Source organism: Podarcis filfolensis (assembly GCF_964270895.1).
Source record: "Podarcis filfolensis genome assembly, chromosome: 2".
NCBI lineage: Eukaryota > Metazoa > Chordata > Lepidosauria > Squamata > Lacertidae > Podarcis > Podarcis filfolensis.
The window spans coordinates 43,473,925-43,496,818 of NC_139605.1; the positions used below are offsets into that span (position 1 = coordinate 43,473,925).

Here is a 22,894-nt window from a genome sequence, read left to right on the forward strand (position 1 = left end):
AGCTTCCTGGAGCCTGGAGAGCGAGAGATGTCGGCGCACCGACGCCTCTCGCTCTCCAGGCTTCAGCGAAAGCCTGCATTCGCCCCATAGGACGCACACACATTTCCCCTTCATTTTTGGAGGGGAAAAAGTGCGTCCTATAGGGCGAAAAATACAGTAACCTGAGGTACCACTGTAGTAAAAAAAAAATCCCTATAGCTTTGGGGACTTCAGTATATTAGGGGTGGGGAGGTCTGGGCAACCTTCTTGGGGGTGTCACATAACAATGATGGGCAGGGCTAGAAGCAAAAGATAAAAGGCAAATTCTACTACTACTACAGTGGTACCTTGGAAGTTGAACAGAATCCGTTCAGGAAGTCCATTCGACTTCCAAAATGTTCGGAAACCAAGGCACAGCTTCCGATTGGCTGCAGGAAGCTCCTGCAGTCAATCGGAAGCCGTGGAAGCATCGGACATTCGGGTTCCAAAGAAAGTTCGCAAACCAGAACCCTCACTTCCGGGTTGGTGGCGTTCAGGAGCCAAAACGTTTTACACGCAAGGCCTTTGGGATCCAAGGTACGACTGTCCTACTACTATTTTTATTATTGAATTTGTATACTGCCCTTAATCCACAGATCTCAGGATGGTTTTTTCTACACACATTTCCACAGCCTGCTCTATCTGCCATCCAGGCAGCAAGAGCATTACCAGAGTTCAAGGACACTCAGGGAGGATGCAAAGAGGGGCTGGTGAGGTGTGTGGCATGGGGACAAACTGAAGGGCCCGACAGAGAGGCTTGGAGAACTGAATTTGGCTCCCGGGCCTGAGGTTCCACATCCCTGCAGGAAGCAACAGAGCTACAATATCCACCTCATTGCATGCATGCATCTTTTCTTACTCTCTTCTGTATTTTAGGGGAAATAAACAGATATATACACATCAATCTAACACATTTAGTGCTGCCAGTAGTGGCTGTGGGATGGCTTCCAGGGCACAGTGGGGCTCTTGGCCCCTTCTTTTCCTCCTCTAGCCACACCTCTCTCTCTTGGCCCCATCCCTTTAAACTAAAACACATATTGATCAGTATGGCAACCCACTATTGTCAAATATTAGTATTTCACTCGTTGCCTTTTTATTTATTTATTGAGCCAGCAGTATAACTTGGACTTCACCTAATCCACTACCCTATACACACTCATCTGGGAGTAAGTCCTACTGAACTCACTGGGGCTTACTTCTGAATAGACACATGTGATGGAACAGGTAAAAGGTAAAAGTAAAATTATTACATGATGGATTTCCCTGTCACAAGTAGACACCTATCACTTATAGAATCCCATGCCAGGAAAAAGTGCAAGAAGATGCTTAAGAAGGCTCTACTTGCCACCAGATCTCCACGACCATCCTTAGAATATATGGAAGCAAGTTTTGTTTATTTTAGTTTCTGTGGTTCCTTTGGAAAGCCCCCCAAATACAGTCTTCCCAGAAACTGGCACAGCTGTCACTGACAGAGCTTATGACTGAGCTCAATGTGAAATCTCAATTGTTGTGCTTTGCAAGAAATCCAGCTGTCTTACTAAATTAAAATGAGGGAAGGAGTTTCAAATATGCCTGCTCAGGGCTCCTCAGATTTTTAAATTAAAATATCCTGGATTGGGCTATGATGCTTACCATTTACACCCCAGGGTTTTGGCAGGGCAAACGTTACCCCTTCTCCAGTTCTACTGGCAGCAGAACTTTGGCTTTACAGAAGGGAAGAGAAAAATGAAGCATCCCTGCTTCCTTTACTGAGCAATATGATTTATCAGAAAGAAGGAACCTAAAACATAATTAGCAAGTGCGGAAGATGTGCTGCTCTTTATTTTCCATGGAAAATGGAAGTTGTTGTTTTAAACTTATTGGAGATAAGGAAAAACCTTGATTTGGTTTAAACCACTTCAGTACTGAAAGACAACAGGAGACTCTGGTAATTGGACCTAGGCACCTTACTGTCTGTGATCAAGAGAGTAAAAAAATAATAATAGATGGACATAATACTATATGCATAAAAAGGGACTATTTCTAATTCAGAGGCTCATACAATTTCCACTTTCAAACCTCAGAGATATATTGGAAGTAATCTGAGAGCAATGTAGTGTTGTATTAGGCCTGAAAGTACATGCATAATCAAATTTAGCACTGCACTTATTTCAATAGCAATCCTACCCCTTTTGACAATGCTTCTGTTACACAGCTGACTGCCCTCATTGATTGCAATAAATGTATCTTCAAATCACTGATGTCTAGTCATTAAAATGTCCCCTAGTGAAAAAACCCCGCTGCTGATAGCTTTGGCAGATGTTCTGTACAACACAGCTTTACCGCTGGGAAGGCAGATCAAATACGGAAATAGTTTTAAACCTGCTGGGTTGGGTTTGTGTGTGTTTTGCAGTGCATAATACAACTTATTTCTAAAATTGCCCAAATCATCTCTTAATCAATTGTGACTGTTCTCAAGACATTCTCTAGCTTAAAGGTCACATTGCTTTATATGAAAGGCCACTCTCTTCAGATAAGGTTCATTCTAAAGTAAGAATCAATCTTATATACCACCAGGGAAACTGTGGGATGGATCCAGCGAAGCATAAACAGGTTTCTGCTTACAAAACAGGGCTTTTCTCTCCTCTCCATCCCATCACTTTCCCATTTCTCCCCTGGCCCTGAAAAGCTGCTCTTGAAGGTCAGGGAAATGGTGTGCTATAGGACATGAGGGACTATAGTTGAAGAGGGAATCAGCATAATTCAAGAGCCACAGCTTTGATGGTACAAAGAGGTTGACAGCTGACCTGCCCTTGAACAGCCCTCATCACGTGTGTGCACTTGTACTTACACACACACACACACAGAGAGAGAGAGAGAGAGAGAGAGAGAGAGAGAATTATCAACTGAGGTCATTTCTAATACAATGTGGTGCATAATCAGGTACAGATTGCTTTGAAGAAAATGGCTAAGGACAATGAAAAGGGACTCCAGTCCAGTGCACTTGAAACTGGTACTGTACTCTTTTGGCTATATTGGATATTTTGGATATTATCAACTATATTGCACAAGGTACATTGGCAGACTTAAAATTGTGATGCAAGAATTTACTATTACTGCCAAAGCCCTGTCCTTATTTAGCTACTGTTTGAACCCAAACTAGTAATGTGCTGCCTTAGACCTTACTATTCACCTCAGCAAACCTTGAAGATACCAAATCACATATGAGAATTTCTCCTCAAGACCGCTTTGTAGCTAATTCAGAACCTTGGGCAATAATTGTAATTGCATACCCAAACTGTAACTCCAGTAAGATAGATAGCCACAAATCTTACAGAAGATAAAAAATGTGTTTGAGAAACTCAAGCTTTTTTGGGAATCTATGAAGAAGTGCTTAAGTCAACAATTAATCTCTCTCTCTCTCTCTCACTCTGTGTGTGTGTGTGTGCGTGTGCGCATTGCTGTATTGTCCTCTTGTATATTTGTCTATAGTTTTACAAGCAAAGGAGTGCATTAGTTGCATAGCAACGACTTGAATCTAAAATTCTCATTTGCCCAATATCTTATGTCATTCTTGCAGCTTGGCTAAGCAAGAGGAAGTCAGTGATATATTGTGCAGCCTGCAGTGTGGAATGTGGGAGAGGAAAAGCCACACATAGGCTTGTGTGGGTTATAATAGGCCACAACTTTATTGGTTACAGCTCACTGAGTTTTGGTGTGGCATAGGATGGGATCCAGTTATCAGGCAGCTGTTGATGGAAGTTGCATGACTTGCAGGCCAACCACTGTATGCACTGATACCACAATCCTATCATACAGCCTGGAATGCAATATGTGTGCTACCTCCCTGAGGCCTTGAAGCACCACCCAGGATCCCTTAAGGGGATCTCCCAGAGGGAAGAGAGGTGCTCATCCCTGCTCTGGATTCAACCCAACGCCTCTCCACCTGCAATAATGAGTTGTGGTGAAATATAAAATAATGAACAACAACCATCAGAACACAAATGTTGCTACGAGGAAGGTCAAAGACCCACACCAGTTGTGAATGTGTATGAAATTCCTTCCCAGCCCTGTCAACCAGTAGCTAACCCTCATTCACAGCAAACTTAAGTATCTTTCCTAAGAGTTTTCCCTACAGTCTGCTCCCTGGTTTTGCTTCCTAAGCTCCACTGGCAGCACTGGTTGTTCCTGAGCAGTGGTAGCCACACAACTGGGCAGTGCCCTACAGCGGAAGCAGCACTAAAAGGATTTGGGTCTGCTTCCCTTTCACATCCCACGTGGTGCAGCAAATTGATGTTTCCAGAAAGCGAGGGCTTGTAAGTTATTATCATGATCATGCAGGAGCTTGAGGATATGCTTAGCAAAGTTTTGAAGGGTTTATTAAAAACAACAACACACTTCTTTTTAAAAGATTTGGAAAATGTAGCAATTTCCAAAAAAGGGATAGTACATTACTGAGGAATATCTAAGGTATTAAGAGATCTGGGATTCCATTTTGGGGGGAATGATCTGTGAAGAAAGCTTACCTAGACTGGCTTTATTATACATAAGAAGCACACCCAATCAATAATTTGTTTGAATAATATGGGTTGGATCCCGTTGAAGAAATGATACACCCGTTGAAGAAATGATAGTACTGACAATGTTCTGCAAATAACAGAAGGCTCAGCACAACATGATTTATAGCATGAACACATCTTGGAATGGTGTGCAACACTTGGAGCAATGCCTGGCAAATGTTGTACAAGGCCTTGTGAAAGAGATTGCACAAGAACTTGCGCTACAGAACCACACAGTTGGATTTCACTTCTCTTTGCTTGCACAATGGTTGTGTGTTACATTAAGAAAAGCCCCTTCCCTTGCAGAAGAAGCTGCTCATTTGCAGAAAAGCATATCCGGATTCAATAGATATTTTGCAGCATATAAATGTAATTTACTTTTAAGTCAATACAATGAACTGGTAATCAAAAAGTTATTTACCTTGTATTTTGGAATAGTCTTTAGAAGTTCTTTCACTGGAACATCTGTGCCCACCACTCCCAAAAGAATGCCTTTCGATCTCTATTTTAAAAGATTGTTTGGAAAAAATGCAGATTAGTTGGAACAAACAATTACAGTTAGAGCACAGTAATTCAGTCAATAAGTATTTCCCATATGGATTAAAACTGCACTGAGCACTGCCGATAACTAGCTAATTCTTCCAACTATTTGACAAGGTATTATGGGTGGCTGCAGCTAATCTGGCTGAATACGCACACAAACAAAATCAATAGATGTCTTCTTTCCCCTACCCTAGAAATAAAATCAAAGGTTGTGTGCAAAGTTGCAGCTGATAAAGATGCTTTCAATTAAACACTCTGACTCAGGAAGCCCCATCCAGACAAAATATGGCATAGAAAAATGCAATTTATCTTCTGTTTCAAATAGCTTGCGAAGCCCATGAGGCAAGAATTAAATGTGAAGGGCAAGGTAAATGCAAATATAAAATGTAAATAGATTTTTAAAAACCAAGATCCCTATTATAGAAATATAGTAGAAATATTTCTGGATATATACACTAGCACTAGTCTAAGAAAAGAATAATTACAGACATTTGCTCCAATCAGAAAAACCACAGTGACAGCAAAAGCACACATGTTTGTGTCTGTGTGCACAGATGTACAGTATCTTATGCACAAACATGTGCACATGTTGTTGCAGGGAATTTCTATGGTAAAATTGGTTACAGGTGCACACGTGTTACCTTTTTCCTGCCTGTGATCTATTCCACCTTGAACAGTAGGCTGCTGTTCGCCCAATACAATAGTGTGGCAAATCTGAACACTTCAGGGAAAGATTGGGGTGCTTAGATCCTATTGAAACCAATAGCTTCCAGGCATAAATAAAAAAATATTTAGCTTTACCTGGATTGCATCCTATTTGATGTCCAAAAAACCCCCAACTATGCTAAACAGTATTTAAAACTTTGATATTTGTATTTTTAATGTGTGCTTCTTCTTAAAAAGGGACAAGGCGTTTTATTTCAAGAACCACTGAAAGTTTACTTTTCAGTTCTTTGCTGCTAAGTATGTTGTATGGCATTTATTTTAACACCAAGTACACATTTATGGGGAAAAGGTAGAGGATACCAACAGTCGAGAAATGCATAGCTTCATCAAGACGTTCACATTTGTGCTGATTTTGTAGCACATGGCTGGTGTATGGCGTGAGTACTTACAGTCTCATTTTGCTTACTAAATACTGGCATGGCAACAGTGGTCATCAAAACCAATCCCTGATCGTCTGCAAGCTACATTTAAAAAATAAGAAGAGATATTAATACAGAGCAATATGAGATGGGACCATTATCAAATCATAGCTATGAAAGCATCCAAAGAAGTTATCTTCTGATTAATGGAAATGATGTTTAAGAGCCCATTGCAACCTGCATTGCACTGCTTTTTAGTGCATCTGAGTGAGGCTCAGTCCAAAACATGTGCCTATCAGAAAGTGTTGTTGAAATCATCTTTCATTTAAAGAAAGAGAAATCTATTACTGTAATCTTTTACTCATCTGTTGGATATGTATTGAATATTTTTGTATTCAGACAAATCTCCCTTAATTTTCTTTACATTTCCACTTCTCGTGGGATCCAATTTACAACTTTTTGCAGGACGAACACTCTGATGGTAGTAGATGACGGTAGCCTTTGGGCTAACACCTACACTCCACTGGGCTGCTTCTTACATGGCTTTCATGCCAGCTTGGTAAGAAGTGAGTTGAGAGCTTATGGCTCTCAGCCATAGTCATTTCCACAATCTCCGATGCATTGCAGCTATGTTAGAGATCATGTACGACAATGCTGCTGACCTCCGTGAACTCCTGGCTCACAGACTGCATATAGCTCATGCAAACACAGATGACAGGCAAATTCCCTGTTAGCGAAAAAACAGTGCTATTCGGTGGCTGAGCCAGTCTTCTACCTCCTGCTTTCCCATGGTCTAATTCAGCCCCAGCATTGGGAAACAATCAAATTCTATGTTGTCACCAAACATATGGCAACCACATATTAAGATTGTGACTAGAAAAACGGGGACATATTTTCCCCCACCCCCGGTAGATTTGTGATGGACAATTTTGACTGTTTGCGAAACTGTTCCTGGAAGAATATAAAACTAAGTCTTTATATGATTCCTCATATCTCAAAGTTCATATGTCCAAGTTTTTTACCTGTAAAGCTGGTATAATGTGGTTTTGCCAGTCAGTGGGAGTTGAGGCATTAATAGTTAATATACGATAGCCTTTCATGTATTCTTATGAACAAAGTACACATATAAAGAATTGCTTTATATGGATTACTACTCAATATACTATTTATTTAGAAAGCACATTAAGTGGCAGATTAACACGGTGACAGGATATACAGAATTAAGTCACACACACATACATGCACTAAATTGTGGTTGGGGGCAAGCATATGTTTGGAATTTTTTAAAAAAATTCTCTCTGGATCTTCCCTCCCACACAATTCCCACACATCCCTCAATCCCCTCTAGCCAGGGGATGTTGAAACGTTCCCTCCCAGCCACAGAGACATCACTTGTAGGAGCACAACAATGGGTCCAGACAGTATGGCTGAGGTTTCCAGGGTGTAATGCCAGGAAGCATGTGGGTTATGCACTCAGGTGTGTGCCCACAGTGTCCTGGAGCACAGCACTTTTGGTGGATGCAGAGTTTTGCCATCTTACAAATGTATATTGGCATGGATAGTTTACAGATACAAAGAGCTTTCAAAACACGCTGCCATTTCCCCAGGGAGAAACAATTGTTCAAGCAGTCCACTGCCACTGAGAGAACGCCACACCTCAAAGTATTTTAGAAAGTCAAGAGCAAAACACCAAACATTTAGCAGAATGTATATTTAGCTAAAGCACCTGATTGACAGGTAGGGATTGAATAGAAGTTATGGGCTGACTCCAGAATTAAGCATCTATAATGGGGCTGGTGGAACTGATTTCTCCGCTCCTCCTCCCTGTGAAATAGGGTGCACTGTGGCATGGGGAGGGCTGAGGGGGGAGGAAGGATCCTGAAAAACTGGGCAAAAGTGTATTTCACAAGCAGAGCTCCCACTCTCTGGGGTTGCCTTTGCCTGATTGGGGGGGGGAATCACCCATCTGCCCATGCTGCAGCCTATCCATTCAGCAGGGTCCCCCAAACCTTGATGGACCATTTTTGAGGAGGCTGCAGTGCAGAGGAGAAAGCAGGCACGTCTGCTGCTGCCAGCATTGTTATGTACGCTTAATTCTGAATCCAACTATTCACTTTTGAAATTCTTTCATAGCCATTTTATTAAATGGCTCTTTGATATAATTAGGCAAAAAACAAGGCCAAGACATGATGGAAGCTGGAGGGTGTTGTTTTCTCTTTGAAGGTGGTGAACCACCCAAGAAATGTTGTTCTTGGACAGTCAACAAATGCCTAAACAAACAAATGCTTTAATTGGTATGTTCCACTGGAATCCATAGGAATTCTGTTATCGTGAAATAATGTAATCATAAGCACGTGTAAGTTTAAATCTAAAATAAAATACTTTTTAAAGGTAATAAACCAAGTGGAAATTAGCTAGCTTCTGAAGACAAGAGTCTTAACGTAGTTAGTAAAGGAGTCCCATGGGTTCAAACAACATATTTATTAATAATTTGTATAAACAGAGAAGTAGGACAAAATGTTAAATGGTTAATGCATCAGACTGAATGTTTTTACAGCTGCCAAATATCACTATTTTCTGAACTGGAAAGCACATTGTGAAAGGAATGCCCAACATGACCGAAACTGTTCAGACATTATGCATTTGCTTTTTAAGTTATAAAATGGTTACTTTCTGTTTAAAGGTTGTTCTTGCCAGGGATGCAAGATATCATGGAAAATACAAACTCAAGAAACTGAAACTTAAGAGTGGGAAGGAAGAAGAAACCTAGTTAATATAGGAAACAGAAATGTAGTGAACTATATTGCCTTTCCGGCTGGCTTATAGTGTTGGAAGGTAGTTTGAGATTAGTGTATAGAAATGAAGCTGGCAAGCATACAAAAAGAGTGAAGAAGAGCAAGAAATCAGAAGTAGCAGCCAGGACAGATAATACTGCAGAGAAGGTTATGGGAACTGTAATCCAACAACATCTGGAGGGCACCAGATTGGCGGAGGCGGGTGTCAGGGCCGGATTTAGGTTTGATGAGGCCCTAAGCTACTGAAGGTAATGGGGCCCTTTATATGTCCAGCTGTCCTTTGTCAACAACAAATTGTCGCTGTTTTTTGTTGAATATATGCTATAGGGTAATTTATGGACCTAATAGGTGTCTAAAGCCATTTGCACCTAACAAAATATGTATTTCCTCAAAGTAATTGTTGAACTGAAATACAATTAAGAAGTATATTAATAGTGAAATACTTTTAACTCCACCGCCCCCAAGAGAGTGGGGCCCTAAGCTATAGCTTGTTTAGCTTATACATAAATCCAGCACTGGCTGGTGTAGATTATGTTGCAAACAGAATCCCCCTTGCATCAGGCAGGGTATCCCTCCGCCTAGTTGTGCCAGCCTCTGCTTGGGGAGTGTTGCCTATACAGAATTCTCCATTCCACCAGCCCAATGTGTAAGTGGGCAGAAGTGTCACTGGCAGTATTCAGGCTAGCGAAGTGATATGCCTGCCTCCTTCCAGTCTTCCACCTCAGCCAGCATGAGCTGAAGGACTGCCGCTCCATTAAGACACACTGTTCTCCAGCCCCAGAGGTTGGCTGCAGCCTTAGATGCCCTTGAGTTATCTCAGACAAAGATAACTTAGGCCTTTAAGGACAGGAACTGAGACGTGCTTCTCCATGTCAACTATGAATACGATGGCTTCCAGGGAAGCAGAAAAACTTTCAGAAAATCAGTGAGGTAATATGTCCATCTTCCACAACACTTTGCTGCTGATTTCAAGAGGCATTCCATTCCTATCCTTTATACCTGGTCAACAGAAGATGCTTCAAGCATCTGAAAAAAAGTAGTCTCTAGTCCACAGTAAGTTATATATTGCTCCATAAATCTGTTCGTCTTTAAGATACCATAAGGTTAACATGGTTGCCTTCCTGAAACGTTCCAGCTTAACTTTAATTGTTATGTTAGGGAAAACATTAACATATTATGTAAGAAGTGGGACGCCACAAAGCAGAAGCAATTGAAATTAAAAAAACAGAGCAAGTCTTCCAGACATTGCATCAAGCTTTCTGAATGTTTCTCTTTACATAAATGGGTGAGCAGAGCTGAGTCACTTTTCCTAATGGAACTTGTTAACTATGAGTTGGTGACCAAATCAGAGAATTTCCTCCCAAAGATTAATGTAATATAAAATTTAGCCATCCTTGACATTGCTATATATTCCTGGCCTATTAATTCTATTCTTCCTAGAAGTTATTGTACTATATAGCTGAAGGTGTTTAATAAGCTAGTTCTAGACAGGATTTTAATAAAGTAGAAGAGCAAACCAAGTGCAAAGTTTTATAAAGTAAGGGTCCAGAATTCTAGGCATACATAAGAGAACTGTGGGAAGGTGGGATCAAGTCTTCTTCCTGAGCCTGGTACCTAGATGGATATGTATGGCAACACAGAAAATAGAAGGCAGAGGTGAGACAGGAGGCTAGTGGAGAGTGCAAACTAATCCATCAAAAAACCCTCCCTTTGTTCCATGGATGTCTCTTACCCTTCCATTTACCACTGAAGGAAGGACTGTTTCCCCCCAGCTGAGACAACAGTGGTAGCTGGTGAGGTGAAAAGCAAGAAGCCCAATAGTAGGAAGAGTGAGAACCAGTGTCAGGTGGAATCAGCTAATTCTAGTCTGGTCTTCATCATCCACCCAACAGTAAGCAGGCACCAGTGCTCAAAACTCCAAAAAGTGGGAGTGCAGTTTCTGGGGAAACCCTTTTCCTGGATGGATTGAGAAAGCAAGCAGTTCCCCCAGATAAGCGATTTGAAGCAAACAAGCAGGCAGAAAGAGAGAGAGAGAGAGAGAGAGAGAGAGAGAGAGAGAGAGAGAGAGGGAGAGGGAAGAAACACCAAGGCAAGGGAAATCTGAATACCTTCAGCCTGGATATTACAAATTCTACGCAAGATAGAATTATTATTATTATTATTATTATTATTATTATTATTATTATTATTATTATTATTATTTTCTATTTCTTGGACAGAGGGCACAGTTCACAGCAGAAGCAGGGATTGACGAAAGGCAGATGGAGGGACAATCCCCAAACCTCATTCTGAAAGGATTGTGTTCTTGGTTTTATTTGTAAAGAATGGTTTCGAATGCTCCCCTTCTAACACGACCAACTCTATAAACATTTCACACTATGCTTGGAAGACATGCTCTCCACATAGGGTGACAGCCTCCTGCTTTGGCTGGCCCAAAGACTTCCAAGGACTGTGCTCAGGCAGTATGTGATTGTGTGGGAAGGGAGCTCCCCACCCCCTGGCCAACATGTCGGTGCAGCTCTCAGGAATATGGCCACAGTATGAGGTATTTTGGTGGAGACGTCAAGATTCCCGAGGCCAGAGATCATTTACAAGATTTGTGCCTGCAAATCATGTTGTGTGAACTGGCCCAAAAGTTCTGCCTTTTACAACAAGTGTATATCACGAGGTTAGTGCACGTTGTCTTGCCTGAAATTCTAATACGAAAAGCCCCCAACCCACCGTTTGTTTCTGTCAATGTTAATACCAACTCCTCCTTTGTGTGTGTGTGTATAATAGAATTTATTTTTAAGATCTTCAGCATTCCTACTCCAAATAGAAGGGTGTGTGTTTGTCCTTTGAAATGCAAGAATAATTAGATTAAACCCAGTAACAAAGTCCAGATTCTCCCACTCCCATTTGCTTTGATTTTTAAAGGTAAACACATTGCCATTTCTTTTTAAGTGCTATTGCAAAGGGGTATTTTTACATTTCATGAGACATCTACATTTCCTAATTGTAAATGATATGCACAAAATTTAAATGGAAGGAAACTTCTTAAGAGATAATGATTTTGGGAGGGAGGGGGAGGAAGTGTGGGTTTTTTGTTGAGAAATAGAACTTTGGGTTTTATATTCTGACTCTCCTTTTGAGGTTCTGATAACACCAGATTTTTTTTTAAAAAAAAAACTATTCAAAGGACCAGTTCAGCTTTTAACATAGTAGAATAGTCAAATTCTACAGGCTCACAAGAGACCAGGCACTCCAGCATGGGGGGCTTCAGGATGCTGTGCATGTAATATAATAAGAACTGAAAAATAAAAAGCTGCTCTCCCCCCCCGAAAATAAATAAATCAGATTTACTTTTAGTTACAGCCTGCCTACATGTGTAGAACCCAGTCTTCATAGGCATGAATAATGTGATCCAGTATGATTCAGTTTTGCGATATACAGATCAGTGATTAGAGTCTACATGTGTTGGGATCTACCTATGCTGATGTTATGCTCAACATCTGGAAATTAAGTGTGGATCATGTGTGATCATGATGCTCCTCCAGGCACACAGACATTAGCTTTAAAAAGAGTTTAAATGCACTGCAAAGAAAATAAGCAGCACTGCAGAAAAACAACAACCCATAAATAGCTACTGTACCATTATATTGTTCTTTTGTACTTCATTTGGTTCAATTTAACTTTTTAGATAACTTTAATAAAAATGCTAAAAAAAATTGCTGATGCATTTCCACGGCAATATCAGGGTTGCAAATTTTCCAATTTTTCCTTGTAATTCAGCACCTTGAAGTAGGAAAAAGTAAATGAAGCAGCGAATGATAAATGATGTGTCTAGCTTTTTGGAAACAGAATAGTGTCAAGATAAAAGGACAGCAAGCCTTGCCCAAATAAGTTAAGACTCAAAGAGAAAAGAAGCTGCTGGAAACTTAGAGGGAGTAAGATTATATGCCAGAGGCATATTCTAAAAACATTTCGGGCAGGGGGGAACAATGTTTTCAATTTAGCAAAATTATATTTTCAAGGCTGACTCTCTTTCATTACTATGGCTAATATATAGTCCCTCCTGTTTCATACAGGCTCAGTACTAAATACCTCGCAACAGGAATAAGATAACACAGCTTGAAGCCTGCTGTTTCAACAAAGCAAGTAAAACAATGCCCCAGTGGGCTATTACACAGGAGTAGCTTATGCTTGAGGAACAGAATAGGTTAGGAATCAGGAGGGCTAAATACACAGATTCAAAGCCCAGAGTAAACTAATTGCTTCTCTGAATTAATTATTTGGGGTTTTATTGATGGCATCACAAGCCTGGAAGGCTCATCCAAAAACCAAATTATTCGGACAAGTCCAGATCTTATTACAGCATGTCTCTTCTTACATAGTGATCTAAAACTCATATTCAATTCTTATGTTTCAGAAGTGCCACAGTAACCCCTTCAAAGGATCAGTGCCATTCCAGATAGGAAGCTGTGTGAAACAGCACACCGGACATTCGCTCTGTTTACAAACTCCCCATGCAATATTTAACTCTTATGTCCTTGTGTTCATTTCAAGTAGTACAGTTAATCATATGCATTTGTAGATATGAGGTCTGTCTTGCATCTTGCGCTGTACCAAATGTTAACTGTTTATATAGCCTGACCAAAACATCACACAGAACTTCACAAAATAACAGATGGTTACAAGTTGAAAGATTGCCCCATACTGTTAAGCTTGTGTAAAATTTGTGAGCAAGTTGCTGTCCTAGCTCCATCTCTTCTCTTTTTATGGTAGTCATAATTTTTAAAAGTAACACTTCCACCTGTTGCTGTAGTTCTGCTGTTTTTCTCTTTAACCTTTAGATGACTCTAGAATGCTTCCAGCCATTACTATAAGAAATGCCACAGAAAGTTTGGTAACAAATACCAACAGAGAGATTGTTCTAGTGAAAATATGTTTGATAAATGTTGACAATTACTGATAAATCATGGAAATGGATTATACTGAAGGCACTTGGTTATTCTTCAGATGTTCTGTTGAATGACAGAAATAATTGAGTCGCCGGGGCATGACAAATGTTCCCTTTACCAATAAATTATAGAAATGTGAATGAAATGTGGTCATTTAGGTTTTAACCTTATGTACATTTGCCTAGAAGTCCCATTAACTCAATGGGGCTTACTTCTGAGCATTCCTGTATAAGATGACATTGTTACTGAAGGAACTTTTGAGTTGCATCCAATGTTCTATTCAGAGAAGACTCACTGAAATTAATGGGCATTAGTTACTTACATTCATTAATTTCATTGAGTTTACTCTTAGCAGTACTAACACTGAATGCAACATTGTTAATTTTCTTACATTTCTTGCTGGCAGCCTAAAAACGTATACTGGTAAATGTCAATTTGTCCTGAATTTCTACCAATGTCCATTGCATATAGGCATCCATATTTTAAATAACACGCACACTGCTTCGTATCTGGTAGGAATTTATAGTAGTTAGCTTACTTAAAACCATTTTCAGAATTATTATTATTTTTGCAATAAATACTTCGAAGTCTACAGTTAATAGTAGCATAAGAGAGAATCTGCCACTTGTCGCCAAAATGGTTGTTTATATCCACAAAGAATAACCACACACAATCCCTAAAAGTTGATATGAGATTTCAGGCAGATAGAAGTTTTAAAAAGTAAAGTTGGATGGCAACATTATTATTCTAGAAGCATCTGAAGATTAAAGTGAGCATGTTTATAGAGACATGACCATTTAAAATGTTTATACAGAAAACATTTGTAGATGATACACAGATTCCAACAAAAACACAGTACAAGTTCAGATACCATATGGCAAAGCGTACACTAGCATTGATTCAAGTCATTCACAAAGACAAGCATCAGTCCTGCACTGGTCTTCCTCAAACAAACAAATGCCAAATGGATTTGAAAATTTCTCATCATGCTTCAGTACGTTGGGGGGAAAGTCTCAATGTTAAACATCTCCGTGTTATTCAGAATGGGGAGAACTAATTAGTACACTCAACAAAACTCCATTTCCACTCAGAATTTTATACCAAGTTCATGTTAGCTATCAAACAACTCCCTGTTGCTTGATACAGATCTGAAGAAGATGATGTAGCTCTGTAAATATTTCTGTTTGAGGACTGCCTTATGACTTCATGAGCCAAATAAGCCATTAGATAGGCACACATACACTGCATCCAATTTACACTGCATGTCCTTAGCATTGCAACTGCTTATATATCACCGATAACCATTTACAGACAAGTTGCAAGGAATGGGGCTACTGCATATGCAAGCAACCTCGTTTATTGAGCAAAAAGGGATTTCTACTAATGAGTGAAGGTAGATGCTACTAGTGCCTTGAAAAAACGTATGCAAATTAAGGTGGGAGTGCTAAAAATACCATGACTGCATCCAACATCTGCTAACCATAGAAGAGGCTGGAGCTAAGCCTAGGAATAAGCAGCAGTAATATTACATTTTAAACCAAACCTGTGGGATGAAAACTAACTATGAGATTTGCAACAATAACTGAAAGACAATTATGATGCTATTCAAGAGAATGAAGTAGAACTGAGACAATAAACTTGACTGATGAGAAAAGAATAACTATTACAATATGGAATCCCTTAACAGTTTTGTAATATCACAAGGGAGACTGGCTTCTGAAGGCTGTTCCAAGTCAACTATAGAGAAACACAGATAAATTGCAGCAAGATATCTCCAACACCTATTATTGTTTCATACTTTTCACTTTTTATATCCCTCTTTCATTTCCCTGTTTATTTCCCAGCACAGGGCCCAAGGCTGCCTGGAAATTGCACCTAGTGACTTGCAGGTCATTTTCCTAACAACGTCTGGGGGAGCGGATTGTGGTTACCCAATGTTTTGGAAATGGGACTGTGCATATGCTTAACGATGAGTTCATACTTAACAGGGCTGTTCCTGGCATTAAAAAGCGGTTCAAAGAATGAACAGCAGTGATACCTAAAGGAAATGATTTTATTCCTTGGCGTTTGAGATGCTAAGAAAGCAACAATTCTGCCTTTAGAACCTAGCGTTAGTGACTCTGTGCTTGAGAATATATGGAAGTCTTGTAGATCTGTAACAATGAACAACAGCATATACTCCAGAGCTGGGAACTGGTGGCATGATATTGGCATACTCTTAACAGGAATCCGCCGCTACTTTAAACTGGTAATCATATGCCCATAACTGACATAGTGCTTCTACCTTGGTTGCCTTTGCCTTAACTCTAGTAATAGTCCTAACAAATCACCGACACTGTACACAAAAGCCCCTTTCATCTGTTCATTCCATACTGAATAAGCACACCAAAGTGGCAGGCTCCGCCCCCTCAAAAGCCATACTGATGTTCTAATTCAAGTATTCTCTCCCCCCCCTCCTGTGGATGGTTATTCTGAACTGAATGAACAACTAAAAAAGGGGCTCAAGCATTTTGGTAGAAGAGTTTAACCAAAAATTGTATTTACTAAATAATGTAGAAGGATAATGAAGCCACAGTTTTGCTAAGTCTAAAAAGGCTATTAACCTTTACAAATGGGTTTCAGGAGTTTAAAAAGATTATGGTCAGCACAATCCTACAAAGTTGAGGCAGAAGTAAGTCGCACTGTGTTCATTAGTTCTTGTTCTCTCGTATGAGCATTTAGAATTGAAGCTGCAAGCATCTTCCTAATGATTTTGCTTGCTCTGGAAACTAGAAACCAAAGGACCGTAGTTATTTTTGCACTGATAATTGGGTTGGAATAGATTTGGCATTTAAAAGTTATTGGTCCTCAATGTATTATTTATTTACTAACTACATTTTGATACGACCCCAAAGCTAAAGCTCCTTGGGTGGTCCATAAAACAGTTAAAGCGGTTTACACCTCAGTGACAATTTGAGTACTCAGTGACCATTATCATGAAGGCATAGTTCTCCTCACAGAAAACAACATGGAGGCCTCCACGTATGTGTGACCCTGTGTTTGTAATTGGACCATCTAAACTACAGCCATTGGCTCTGACCTGGAGCCAAGCTACATGTGAGGCAGAAGAAAGATTTTTGTTTTTGTGTTTTAACTTTATTACTCCAAACGATCAAAGTAACAGCTCTGAGGAAAGGAGCTTAAACCTGTCCCTGTAAGCTCCCCCCCCCACCACCACTTAAAATTATAATTGCTTGCCCCTGCAGAAGAAAATATAGTGGGTGCCTGTGTATTTTTCTCCTCGAGGAGAGAAGCAGCTGGGGCAAGGAAAAGCTTAAAGATCGCCTCTCCCATGCCAAAGGTTTTCTGCCACTCCGGCTTCTTTTATCCATACCATGCTACTTTATTCTCTCTGCGTCGATAAAGCAAGTTGTGCACCTTCATGAAACAAAAGTGAAAAACAGCAGTGGCAAGGGAGGCTTTCCTGCTCAATAATGGCAGGAAAAATCCAGCTGAGCACACAAACAAAGGGGCACTTGGACTTTTCCATTCAAATCTGCTGATCTAGTAATAATTACGGTAAAACAGGCGTGTGAGGGACAAAGCTATTTTGTTGTAATCACACAGGAATTCTGGGAGGCTAAATGCAGCAGCCCTAATAACACAATGACATTCTAAACTGTAACAGTGCGTGTGTGTGTATATACACACATGTGTGTTTCAATTATATTTGTGAATTATACAAGAATGATGCAACAGGCATCAAGTGATATGTTGTGCTGGCCACAATTGTTGTTTGTGATATCATGAAATGCAATGGGGTAGCTCTGGATCATACCATATCAAAGCAGAAGCTGTACAACAACAAGAGCATGTTGCATGGAAACCTCCTTGGACAAACCATATGCTAGATGTACTGAGAGGCTTTTGATAAGACAATACAATAGGGACCAGTGAAAGAATATAGCCATGCCATGAATCCCATTGTTCCTCCGGTGGGGAATGTAACGGCCTAGCGATGGCTTCTTCGTAACTGCCATGTCCATTTGATGGTTGTCTATTATTTTCAAAGTGATAACAAAATGGATCCTTTATTGTGCAACTCAGCAGTCCACTCCATGTCCATTTTGTTCAAATAGCTCTCACATTGTGTCTGAATTGTAACTCTCAGTGGGTGACTTGACTGCTTATAATGCCTGGCTTTGATTTAAGCAATGTTATGCTCTCCAGTTCATTACAGCTGTGACATTGTAAAGCATTTCACTGATCACCATTGTACCATATTCATGACACTGTGGAAACATGAAGAGTTGGTGATTTCTTTTGAATAAGTATTGATTGAAAATAGTTTACCTTTTGAGCCTGAGGAAGCTGGAAAAAAACAAGAACAGAATAGAACAAGCCATCATTATATAATTGATGTGATATATTAACGTGAGTTTAGCTGCTTCATTAATTTAAAAAAATCACCAAGCTAATAAAAATAGAGGAAGTAACAGGAGAAATATTTCCAATTAATTCAATCTGCTGCATAAACATGGGACTATAGGAGGAACGAAAGGACAGCTTCTCTGCTAAATATCACTAGCACTATGCAATTTGTTAAAACACTGCAGTGCTAGAGGAAAGGGATGGTTTCCCCAAAAGATATGGTATCACACTTGAATTGTGAAGTTCCATCTTCCTGTACACAAATATAATTCAATGTAGAGGTAACTGCATCATTTAAAAGGCCTTTCTTGTATCTTTAAGGCCCCTCTTACAGTTAAGATCCATTCCAATTAATGGACCGTTCAAAATACACATTCATAATTGTGTGTGCACATATTTAAACACAAGTATGAGCTGCATTTGAGTGCCTGTGCATAAGACACAATTATGATTTTGTAAACGAAAGCTTCATGCTACTAAATGGCAGAATGCTACTGTTACTACTGAAACTGTCACAATCATTTGCAAGAACTGTAAAATCTGTGCCATTTGTCTTACATACTTCCAAACTGATCAAAGTTGCTGTTGATATCTAAATAAAGGCATACGCCAGTGTAAAGCTACACACTAATTTATGTCACTGAAATTAGTGTGAGAGATGATTTAGAGATTTCAGTAGGAGAGCTGAGAAAATATTTGACCCTTCTGTAGAAATCACTACGCCACTGAAATGCTAAACTTTGCCTACATTACTCCCAAAGAAGACATGCTGATTCCGTCCACATAGATGTACCCATCAGGTATACCATGAGCTACGACTCAAATGAACAATCTAAAAGAGGGCTCTACAACTGTATATCATACATTATAGGGATGAGGGAGAAAATGGCTTGCATTTTAATGTGAGCGTACTTAACTTGCCCTTCCCAAACCGTTATATGACTTGAAACGCAGCTATCCTTCAAACTTTGCACTACTCTTGTTTTTGCAATGTAGTTCCACAGTGCACCAAAGTATACAAAAGGGTGTATTTTAAGGGAAAGTGCACACACACACAAAGTATATTAATGAAAACAATGTGCAAAGGTGCATTATATTGGTGAAAACTTCCTGAAAAAAATGCATACAGAAATGCGCAATGTGCATGAAAATACATACAGGCTTTTGGGAGAACTTTTAAATAAGCATTGCAAAGTGATGTGGAAATGGAGTGAACTGAACTTGAGACTGGAAAAGTGAGAAATCCAAAGGGACAGATTGGTACATCCTTACACACGTTACTAGCTAGGTAAAACAACTACATTGCATAATACCAACTCCAGGGGTGGGAGGGTAGCCACTATGTCTGGTATTTTGTCAATAAAACTGAGCATTAACCAGTAGAGTCAATTACAAGCCCCCTCCCCCCACCAACACACCCACACACCAATCCGTTAGTATTTTCATTCAAACTCAATTAACTTCCAACCCTGAAGTGTCTGTCTTGATCTGATCCCCTAAGAAACAGTGTCAGCAGCAAGTGCTTTCATTAGAAGCATCAGATGAAGACAGAAAACAACAACAAATTTATAAAATGCATTGCATGCAATGTAAAAACACAGATCAATATTAGCCAAAGAGAACAGCTGATAAAATACTTCCCAGCTGGAATCTACGAGTTGCTGACCTCTTCCTTAAATATTCTACTTCCAATTTAGTTTCCAACAGACAAGTGTAAACATTACAGGAAGAACCCATGTTCCTCCTAGCCAATTTGACTTCCATCCAGTCTTGCTTGCACTGACTGCCATGCCTTCAGTATCATCAACTGCTTGTTTCAATTATAGGTTTCCATGCATGCCTTCTTCACACATGCTAGCTCATGAGTTTTACAGTCTCAGGGCTGACATGCATCAACAGGCATTCTTGCCCATTTTGCTCATGGGAATAAGAATGGCTTGGCTGGGAAGGGTTAAAAAGAGAGAATTATCCTCTGAATTGAAATGGTTCTGGATTAGAACCCTGAGAAGTGCTGCTGTGACATCAGTGTCATGCTCCAGAATTTGGAGGACAAATCTTACCAGCACTGAAGCTGAGGCCTCTAGGCTAAAGCATATCGGGTGGTATCCAACTAAACAGCTCTGCTGGTGCAAGCAATTTTGGCTACACAATGGCACTTCCTCTCCCTCTCCTTTCCACTTTCTCCTAAATATATTCTGGGGTTTCCTCCAACCCCGTGGAGCAGATTTATGGGGCATGAGGTAGTTGGAAGAGATGAAAAGGAAGTGTCGCTGTACATCCAAAACTGTTTGTAGAAAACCAATGCAGCTATGTTCAGAATGCATTTTAAGTCATATGAATAAAACTAAAGGAAGAAGGAAGGGCTAGTTAGACAGAAGTGGCTGACTTGATGGGGCTAGAGTTGCTTTACTTGCTTCCTGGCAAGTGAGTTGCTGTTGTTTACTGGGAGGGGAAAGGGCTGGGTTGAGGTGGTGGGGAGGTTGGTGCAGTGATACTGCACAGCAGAAGCACTGGATTGACTCCACCAGCGCCTTTCGATAGGTTGATCTCTGCACTGCTTCATCTCTCCTGGTAAGTAGGAGAGGCACAATTGAAAAGCTAGCGTAGCATCTCAGTCCCCCAGCTGCTTCTGCATTTAGGATAGTCTCTTCCCAAAATCTACTGGATCCACATGGTTTCCATAATTTTTCAGGGAAGTGTTTGACTGACTCTATCTGGTTTGGCATTGTTCTAGGCACACAAGCAACTGACTTAGTAACTCCCAGGTTGTCTTCTCTTCCTTGCCAGGAGAGTTCAAGCATCTTCCTGGTTTACTGGGGGAAACTGAGGGCAATGGGGCAGCATGGATAATGGCTAAAGCATAGTCAGAGAAAAACTGAGCCTGACCATGCATGAGACACAGAGGGCATCTGTTACCGTATTCCGCATGGTGAAAAGATTGTGAACCCCTGTTCAATGAGGGCTTTGAAATAAACTGTATCAAATTTGAAAATAAAACCCTATATACATCCCCTGTCTCTTTCCATGGGGATGTAGGACTCACACCCAGTTCTTAGGTTTCATTGGTGATGCAATAAACACTCCAAAAAAGGGATGCAATTCTATACGGAAAGCTGTATGAAGCACCTTCTCACATTTAGCACCAGGCATTCCTTCTATTTGCAACCCCGCTATGCAATATTTAATATACCATATACTTGCACCCATTTCAAGCAGTACAGCTAATCATATGCATCTGTAGGCATGGGGGTCTGCATTTTATCTTATACTGTAGAAAATGTTAATTGTTTATATAGCCTGACCAAAACATCGCACAGAACTTCACAGAGTAACAGATGGTTACAAGTTGAAAGATTGCCCCATACTGTTAAGCTCATATAAAAGCTGTCAGCAAACTGATGTCCTAGGTATACCTCTGCTCTGTTAAAGGCAGCCGTAATTTTTTTAAAAAGTAATACTTTTGGAAACAATTTCAAATTCACTGGATTGACTTCAGATGCAAATAATCTGTAGGATTTAAGGCTCCTCTGACTGTAAAAAACAAAACATTTTAATTGTTTTAAACAACTTTTTAAATGACATTAAACATAGTAGTAGAGAGAAGCTGATCTAAAGCATCCTTTTCACGTTCAGTATTAGTGCAAGTCATCATTATCAGTGTCAGGCTTTTGACTACCACCTCAGAATTCCAGTACAAGAAGGAAGGAAGCAGCAGCTCCCAAAGGCTGGCTTTTGGAACTGCGTAGTCCCTGTAATAGCTCATTCATCAGACTTGAGAATGAGGAACCTTAGCAGTCCCCAAGTGCTGCTTGCCTTGCAACCCAAAGGAAGATTCAAATTCCCGCGGTCAGGGAGAGGGGAAGGAACCGTCAGCGCCCCTTCTACACACACATGGCCTGAGGACTTCACACTCGCTTGTGCTTCTGCCGGTCCACAGAGTCAGCGATGGCCTTTAATTTATTCCTATCCCATCTTTCTTTCATCATGGATCCCCAAAGCAGTGTGCATGTGTTCTGGTATCCTCACGTCCAGGCAACTGACCAAAGCAAGCTACTGACATTGCAACTGAATCTCAAAGAGATTGAGAAAGTGATCATAAGAAGAAGAAGGCAGCTGATAAGGGAAAGGCAAGGCAAACAACGCAGATCGTACACTCTCATACAAATGGACAAAATGTTTTTAAAGCACAAATCACAAGCCTGAGGAGTAGACAGCTGGAGAGTACACACACAAGAGAGAGAGAGAGAGAGAGAGAGAGAGAGAGAGAGAGAGAGAGAGAGAGACTGCTCTGGCTCAAAATGAGAAACAACCTGGTCAAGAGGAAGAGAGGAGCCAGTAATGGACAAAGACTTGTGATTCCTGTATTCGGACACAAGAGGGCAGCATAACTTATTGATGCCATGCATTTACCACCTCTGGAAAAATGCCTATTTTTGGGGGGGGGGGATAGTTAACATATAAATATTTCTGCAAATTTTTGGAAAATCACTAGATTCCTATGGAAAGGGACTGAAAATAACTCATAGGAATGAACAGATCAGGTCAAAGTGACATGGATTAGAAAT

The 22,894-nt window shown here is 40.2% G+C and overlaps 1 protein-coding gene across 2 annotated transcripts in view; it reads right to left on the reverse strand.

Moving 5' to 3' along the window:
- Window positions 1-22,894, reverse strand: part of CACNA2D3 (calcium voltage-gated channel auxiliary subunit alpha2delta 3) — a 488,574-nt gene that overhangs the window by 131,281 nt on the left and 334,399 nt on the right. The window contains exons 14-16 of one of the 2 annotated variants that reach the window (XM_083602944.1): window positions 18,252-18,269; window positions 6,215-6,286; window positions 4,978-5,058 (exon numbers count right to left, since the gene is read on the reverse strand). In XM_083602944.1, the coding sequence (XP_083459070.1) occupies window positions 4,978-5,058; window positions 6,215-6,286; window positions 18,252-18,269 (171 nt within the window). The remainder of the gene's footprint in view (window positions 1-4,977; window positions 5,059-6,214; window positions 6,287-18,251; window positions 18,270-22,894) is intronic. The other variant, XM_083602945.1, reaches the window with a different exon arrangement.